Raw genomic sequence first — 8637 nt, 5'->3', positions numbered from 1 at the left:
AACTTGTTCCAATTGGTTTTTTAACAGTATTTATTGAGCACTTACTGTGTGCAGAGCACTGTACTAAGCACCTGGGAGAGGTTGATACAACAGACCTGTTTTACTTCACTTGGGCCCCAGAGAAAATTTACAAGAAGTCTTCAGGCTTACAAGACAATTGGTTTCAGACAAGAAAAAACTAAAATCAGAACCAATTGTCTACCGGGAACACTAGTATATAAAATGGGGATTTGTTTCAGAGCCGCAGTTGGATTCCCTATTGAAATTAAAATGATCCAGAATTGTATACACTGCTTTGGACAACGTTTAACACCAGGATGTGCCTGCTTATTGAACATTTTACTCTCCCAAGCACTTACTACAGGGCTTTGCTCGCAGTAAGCATTCAAATAGGATGGAACTGAATGACTGAGAAGGTAAAGTGGATAGGTTTGCCTCCCTTCTGACTTGATCAGGACAACATGTGAATTACTCTGTCCTGCCCAGCCTCCCCGACTCCCCTGCTCTTAAAACTTTCTCCCCACCCCAAAAGGGGACTGCATTCTCCACCCCCACTATCTGCACCCTGGCAGCTAATGCCATTAAAGAGCCAGTGGGGCAAACTCCACGTGTTGTAAAGCTGCAACAGTAATAAACTCAGAAAAGAGCAAAATCCTTCAATCACGACCTTCTACATCCCTAAAATGATCAGTTCAACACGTGTTTGGCAACACTAATGCAGATACAAAACCAACAGAAATGTTCATTCAACTATATTTCATAAATAATCATTCAAAAATGATCTAGGCAGCCGCAGGAACCCCCCCCATACACCTGGTCAAGGTCATAATAAGCAACAGTACACACAATGATTTACGACCCATTGAGAAAACTATTGTTTATTTAGAAAAAAGGTTACACTGGTAGAATCAGCAGATAAAAAAATTTTTCTTTTTAAAAATGTCATTGTGAAACTTCTCAGACTAAAGTTCAGCGATACAAAGCTCCTGTAGCTGTAGAATTGAAACCTAATTAATTTCAGTTTGAGGAGTTTTTTTTTTTTTCCCAGTTCTTCTAAAAACATCATGACAAAACAATAAGATGTGGCAAGGGACAGTCGAGCGCAGGGACTTTCTCGTTTTTAAAACAGATCTGAATGTTGTACACATAATATACAAATAATTCCTAAGCATTGCATGAAACAGTGCTCCCACTTGATTTTTAGTCACTGATATTAAAAACAGGCCAAGTAATAAATAAAAACTGACTTTAAATGAGGTAAATTCAAAATGGTTCAATAACTGTTTATTTGTGGATTTGAACATTTAAAAAGAATGCATTTGAGATCGAAAGAATTACTAGACCCAGGCAGTATTTAGATAACCTAAAGTGGAACTCTGTACACACGTAACCTCCTCATTTGCTCTATGGCAACTGTTTGTTTGCAGCACATTGTGCTCAAAAATATGGAATAGGTAACACTTCCAGCCATGTACTGAAAATAAATGTGTAAGAAACTAAGCAACAAGTTAAAATACAGTAATGCACAACTCAACAAGTTTTCAGCATGGGGAAAATAAAGCAGAGAACTGAATAATTTAAGGAGATGCAGATGGGTCCTCTTCATTCACAAATCTCTGTGCAATCTACTCAGGAAAATACATTTCTGGTCACAGCTGAATATTTTTCCATTTCAACCTCACCTGAAAGAATCGCACATATGTACACCACAGTTAAATTTTAGAATGCATGAACGGAAAAGCCAAGTGAACGAACTGCAGATTAAATGTTCCAAGAGATGACAAGAAAAGATTTGTCCATCAAATAATGGTATTTATTGAGTGCTCACTTTGTGTGGAGCACTGTACTAAGCACTTGGGAGACTACGACACAGTTAGCAGACACATTCCCTGTCCATAAAGAGCTTACAGAAGTAATGGAACCTGCAGCAGTAAAAAAGAAGCTTTTCTAAATTAACAAATGATGATGATGATGGCATTTATTAAGCGCTTATTATGTGCAAAGCACTGTTCTAAGCGCTGGGGAGGTTACAAGGTGATCAGGCTGTCCTGGGCCGGGGGGAGCTCACAGTCTTAATCCCCATTTTACAGATGAGGTAACTGAAAATACAGAGAAGTGAAGTGACTTGCCCAAAGTCACACAGCTGACAATTGGCGGAGCCGGGATTTGAATCCACGGCCTCTGACTCCAAAGCCTGGGCTCTAACAAATGCCTCAGGAGGAGGGTCAGGAATAAATGTGAACAAAAGCACTGGCATTCAACCACTGGCTCTCTTCCGAAACAGAAGAAAAAGAGGATACTCAAGTAACTGAAACTGATGCTTCAGGGGCAGCTGGCCAAACCAAAGAAGAAATTTGGGGAAAACAAACATCTTGGGCTTTACTTTAGCCAGTAAATTTTTAGCATACATTTTATTAGTTAGTGCATAGGGGAAGCAGCGTGGCTCAGTGGAAAGAGCCCGGGCTTTGGAGTCAGAGGCTGTGGGTTCAAATCCCAGCTCCGCCACTTGTCAGCTGTGTGACTTTGGACAAGTCACTTCACTTCTCTGGGCCTCAGTTCCCGCATCTGTAAAATGGGGATGTAGACTGTGAGCCCCTCATGGGACAACCTGATTACCTTGTATCTACCCCAGCGCTTAGCACAGTGTTCTGCACATAGTAAGCGCTTAACAAATACCAACATTATTATTATTATTATATTCAAGAACTGGTTTCTGTAGAATTGGAGACTCCGTTGAAAGCAGAATGGGGTTTCTCTTTTGAGCTCTAAGTGAGAAGTGGCATGGCCCAATGGTAACGGCCTGGGCCTGGGTGTCTGGGCACCTGGGTCCTAATCCCAGCTCTGCCACTTGCCTACTGTCACAACTCCTCGGAGCCTCAGTTACCTCATCTGTAAAATAGGGATGATGACTGTGAGCCCCACGCGGGACAACCTGATCACCCTGTATCCCCCCCCACAGCGCTTAGACCAGTGCTTTGCACATGGTAAATGCTTAACAAATGCCATCATTATTATTATTATTACCGTGTGACCTTGAGCAAGTCACTTCACTTCCTCTATGCCTCAGTTTCCTCATCTGTAAAATGGGGAATCACTACCTGCTCTTCTGCTCCCTGAAGCTGTGAGACTCATGTGGGACAGGTACTGTGTCCAACCTGATCATCTTGTATCAAACTCAGTACTTAGCTCAAGGTAAGCCCCTAGCAAACATTACTTGTATTACCTCTTTCACTGTCCATGTTGAAACTGGACAAAATCGGGGTCACCTGGAAGGATGTATGTTAGCTGCCCCTCTGTCACTAATTTTCTTCTTGCTAAGATTTTACCTAATACGAACTGGAATGCGACTGGTCCTTGCCTCCTAGTGTGCAGAGAACTGTATTGGGCACCTGAGAACATATGACACAAGTCACTGAACGTATCTCTGTTTCCCTTCCTATACAAGGGGGATTAAAATACTTTGTTCTACCTCTCAGGTGGCGGAACCCTTCATGGGCCTCTCATGGTGTCCACAGTGATTGCCTTCTATCAACCCCAGGGCTTAACACCATGCTTGGCATATAGTATGGGCTTAATAAGGTAATAACGTTTTTGTAGCGGTGATAACTGAAACCAAGGAAGCGGATGAGCATTTAGGGAGAATGAGCGGGGAGGGAGAAGCATAAAAGATCTTAACAGAGCTCTGTGGAATGTTTATGTAAATGCAACACATTAGAGCGATTTAAAGGAGAGTGCATTAAGTCTGATTTAAAGGAGAGTAGACGTTGGGCGACGAATAGAATCAAAAGTGACTCCTCCAAGCACGAAAGCTGCGTTCGCAGAAGAGTGAAAACTGAGTGAGGTGGAGAGAGAAAAATGCAAAGAGGAAACTTACAAGGCAGCGAGGCTGAAAGGAGCTGGGAGCTACTGCAGCAACTCAAATTGTAGAGTTGCAGTATTAAGCTTTACTAGGTTTATCTGTAAACAGGTTTGAACATGAATATCCTAAACCTTTCTTGATGTGGGGTTTAAGGCTACTATTTGATTTCCTTGTCATTTTTAAAAACAGGGCCACACAGTCAAAAAGACTGGTGATCTTCAAGCAAGAAGTAGGTTTGACCTAGCTTTGCTCCCAATTCCAATCTAAAAGAAGAAATACTTTACTCCTCCACCATCTCCACAAGTCTTCGTCATTTTTAATATCCTCATGTCTCCTAAAACTAAATCTTCATCATCATTAATATAAAGGAGTCAGAAGGTGATGGGTTCTAATCTCGACTCTGCCACTTGTCTGCTGTGTGACTCTGGGCAGTCACTTAACTTCTCCCGGCCTCAGTTCCCTCATCTGTAAAATGGGCATTAAGACTGTAAGCCTTTTGTTGGACAGGGACTGTGTCCAATCCAACTATCTTCTATCTACTCCAGTGCTTTCAACAGTGCCTGGCACAGTTAGTACTTAAATACCATTATTATTACTAGTAGTAGTAATAGTATAAAGGGAAAAGTTGGATATTCAGAAAGGCGAAACTCACCTTGAAAGTCATCATTATCTATGCTTGTCTGAAGACTTATGAGTAGACTCAATATTAAGGAAAAATAACTTCATTTTTGTACAATCTTAGGTCTTGAACCAATATCTGGGACTAAAGTTAAAGCAAAATAAGAAAAGGATATTGTTTCTTTTCTTCCTTCCCTCCAGCACTGTCCCGTTTCTCCTTTTTCTCTGTTTTTTCTTTATCATGCCTCGATTCCTAGGGAGTTGGGGGTGGGGGAGGCGAAAGAGTGGAAGGAAGTGATGTGAAAATCTGCCTGCGATTTTCATTAACATTATTAAAAACAATCACATTGTATTGCCCTCCACAGGCTGGTGAAGGTCTCAGTCTCCAAACTCTTTGGCAAATACAACAACAAAAAAAAACATACAACCAAAACCAAACTTGACAGAACTTTTTACATTCAAACTATAAAACCTTTCTTTCAGAAACTGACCAAAGAGTGTATGCACAATGTGGTGGCTACCGTTGCAGAGTGATGCCCTGGTGATCTGTGGCACTTTTGTGAGGTTTCTGTGTAAAGTGCTACATGAGCAAAACGTTGCATCGAATATTGTTAGATGGAGTTGTTCATGGTGAGTTTTTTTTTTTAATTAGTAGTGGATTGTGATTAGACTAGTTTTCCTTCAACCTTCCTTTGTGATAAACATTACAAAATATAGTAGATAGTACTACAATTCCCTGTATAATACATTTTTGTATGACTGCCTACCCCAGTGGATCTCCCAGGCACGCTATTAAAATCATACAGAAAAATGTACTTTTGTCTCCTGAGAGTTAAAGGCAAGACACAGAACACATCTTGCCTGTGAAAGGTATGGAGAGGAGAGAGGGGCAAAGAATGCACTCCAAAAAGAGACTTCCTCTTCCTCTACTGCCCATTTTCAGCACAACACTGTAAGTGGTAAAGCCCTCCAATGTGAAACAGGAGTTGTTATTCTTTTCATCCGATCAACAATTGAATGCTTTCTGTGTGCACAGCACTATACTAAGCGCTCGGGAGAATACAAAAGTTGGTAGAGACATTCCCTGGCCAGATACACATAATCATTAGGTCTTTTTTGGCAGAAAGACTAAAGATTCCTCGTTTCTTAAGCATGAAGGAGATCCATGATGCCTAAGATTGACTTATCCCTTTACATTTACTTCCTAATTTACCTTTTTGCTACCAGAAGAACTTTTCTCCATCTTTTCTGTTTTGATTGAATCGCTTTTCTCTTTCCCCGAAGACTTTGACTTATTTTTATCTTTTTCCTTCTCATTTGAACGAGGGGAATCAGATGGACTTTCACTTTTACTGTGTTTGGAAGCACCAGCTGAGATTACAGAAAGACATTATGTTAGCACCTTTACGAATCTGGTTGTTGATCTTCACGGTCCATTTAGAAATGTACCTACTTGTTCCGTTTTCCTCTTTACGCCTCTTTGTAGAGTCCTGTGGCACCTCACGGTCACTGTTTGAATGATCCTAAAGTCAAGTGGAATTTGACTTGTTATAAGATCTTGATGTATTATGCTAATATGAGGACATTAAACTCTCAAGCTAATCATGCCCATGGGAAAAAGTGGCAAAGCCATGCAAAACCATCTAGATGTCAACAAGCAATCATTCAAACACACTGGGTACTTCACTGGAGGAACTGCCTACCAACAGCCACTATAAAGTGAGGAGACCAAATTAGCCACAGGCAAGGCTCAACATAATGACGGCAAACACCGCAGAACACAATGTTTACAGGGTTTTCGCATGCTGAGACTCCATTTCTACAATACCGGTGCTAGGTTTAGTGACAAGGAATTTATAAAGTACGTGAAGATTACATTTCTCAATAAACATGATTCATTTGCGATTACATCACCAAAGGACGAAATGACCAGCTGCGAGTTACAAATTGCTATTACAAACTGGGACAGAAGCAGACACTGGCTTTCCAAACAAGTTCAGAAACATCACAAACCCTTTTCCGTTCTTTCCTGTCCTTTTCATCTTTCTTTTCTCTTTCTCTGGATCTTTCCCTTGACTTGTCCAAATCTTTCTTGTCCACTTCTCTCTCCTTACTCTTGGACAGTATTGGAGTAGTGTGGTTAATGTAGTGCTGTTAAATTAAGGCAACATTGCTACAAATTATTAGTGTTTTCAAGCATTTATAGCTGAAATACTGTTCAACACTGAAAAGCATATCGGTAGCCAAGAAGAAACTATGGCAGCTCGCAACTACTTAAGGAAATAGGAGAGAACCTAAAAGCAGAGACATTTGATATGTGAATTAAGCACCAACTGAAAGCATTTAACTACCCATTAGAATTATGAGTTGATAGGTACTCCTTGCACAAATTACTTTTAAAACCTGAAAACACCAAAATCACAGCAAAGTGGAAATCTAATTGACAGACAAGAGACTCTTCGTGTTGCCCAGAAAAGTGTAAATTGGTCAAAATGAAAAAGTGAGTATGATTTTTTTCTTTAATTTTCCTAACTGCCATTCCTCCAGGGGAGGTCCTAATAAGCAATAAAATAGAAAAAAAGGGGGAAAAACACGAGAGGAACATGGGTTTCAGACAATTAGCTTCTGAATGAGAACTGACTGTGTATATAGGAGCTATAATTTGGCAATGCTTTCAAAGAAACTGCAAGGAAAAAATCAGTTATTTACACAGGGAACATGTAAATAACCTCCAACATTTTAAGACTATTTTATTAGCAGATCACCTATGAGATTAAAAAAATCTTACAACACAGAAGCCATGGGCAAAAAGGTAGGGGACAAGCCATGACAGCACACACACACCAAGTTACTCTTCTCTGAATACTACTCAAGTTCCTAAAGAGGAATTTGAAAAGTTTTCAGGACAGAGTCTGGCGGTACTTTTTGATAATAAAAAAAATTCGGCCATGTTATTGGTTCTGGAACTTTAAATATACAAGGAGTACAGAGAGGAGTGTTAGGGGGTAAGAAAACCCCCACAAATCCAATCTGTAGGGATTTGAAATGAGCCAAAAAACCCTTAACGCAGACATCAATGCTTAACTATCCATGCAGGAATCCTGGATTGAATTTTCATATATGCATACATGAAATATATGAAAAATCATGTACATACACACATATATGTATATACACACATAAACTCACAGAAGTACCTACACACCTGTTTATTCTGTGTGCTAGAATGACGCTTAGCCAATCATCTCTCCACATCATGTTCATTACACCTTAAATCCGCATTTGGATGATCAATTGTAATCTCTTATGTTAATTTTTTCTGTCACTAACTTTTCTCTGGTTTTCCATCGTGGATACAACTAATTACAGTTAGTTAACAACTGCTTGTACATCAACAATCTTTTATCCAGAAAAACACATATTCGGTTGGATTTTTGTACACCACCACCATGCTAGCTATTCATCCCAAAGGCTGTTCTTGTGCTGAAAGTCTCAATTAAAATCCATTAAAAATATGTTTTTATCATAGCTCATTTGCATGAGCTCAACTGACACCTATTTTCATGACCATTTTCTTAAGCGAGTGTCGTGTCTCATAACAGGGACAAAATTATTACCAAGTGGTCCCTTAATTACCATTTTCAATCATGATCTTGATTTTTGAGAACATTTAGGTGGTTCTTTGTCTCAGATTAAAATATAAAAAAGTGCCCTCACCCTAAATGATTACTCAGGGCTGCGGTCTGCTTGTACCAGCTTCTTTTTTAAAGAAAAGGAACCATACGAAAAATAAGCCCACTGAATGCTACGTGTCAAGCGCTGATTTCTTTGATTATTGTGGGGTGGAGAGGCTGGCTTGCAGAGCTCCTTTTCTCTAAAAAAAGAGGCTGGTACAAGCCCGAGTAATCATTCAGGGTGAGCGTACTTCTATATACTGAACTGAAGCGTACCCAAGGAGACTCAGAGAGTGGGAGACAGTGGGGAAGGAAGCAAAACCAGGTTTTCGGACTTCGGGTGACCTTGCTTAGTCCAAAGACGGTTGTCTGGGAATTACTGTTTGGTACTACTAGTTACAAAACCTTAAAATCTGACCATTTTAGAGAACTAAAATAATCTGAAAAGAGAATGTAGCTCTAATTAAGGGTGGCACTTCAAGGTTG

General features: G+C 40.0%; 1 protein-coding gene across 3 annotated transcripts in view; it reads right to left on the bottom strand.

Moving 5' to 3' along the window:
- Positions 1–851: 851 nt before the first annotated feature.
- THOC2 (THO complex 2) overlaps positions 852–8637 on the bottom strand; it is an 83050-nt gene continuing 75264 nt past the window's right edge. For 2 of the 3 annotated variants that reach the window (XM_038748468.1, XM_038748469.1), the window contains 6 exons: positions 6491–6628; positions 5931–6000; positions 5691–5848; positions 4654–4730; positions 4512–4553; positions 852–1682 (listed from right to left, as the gene is read on the bottom strand). In XM_038748468.1, the coding sequence (XP_038604396.1) occupies positions 4526–4553; positions 4654–4730; positions 5691–5848; positions 5931–6000; positions 6491–6628 (471 nt within the window). In that variant the 3' untranslated portion in view covers positions 852–1682; positions 4512–4525. The remainder of the gene's footprint in view (positions 1683–4511; positions 4554–4653; positions 4731–5690; positions 5849–5930; positions 6001–6490; positions 6629–8637) is intronic. The other variant, XM_038748470.1, reaches the window with a different exon arrangement.

This window comes from Tachyglossus aculeatus, chromosome 6 (genome assembly GCF_015852505.1).
Source record: "Tachyglossus aculeatus isolate mTacAcu1 chromosome 6, mTacAcu1.pri, whole genome shotgun sequence".
NCBI lineage: Eukaryota > Metazoa > Chordata > Mammalia > Monotremata > Tachyglossidae > Tachyglossus > Tachyglossus aculeatus.
The sequence above is the reverse complement of the archived record's forward strand: the minus strand, read 5'-3'. Positions and strand labels throughout refer to the sequence as shown.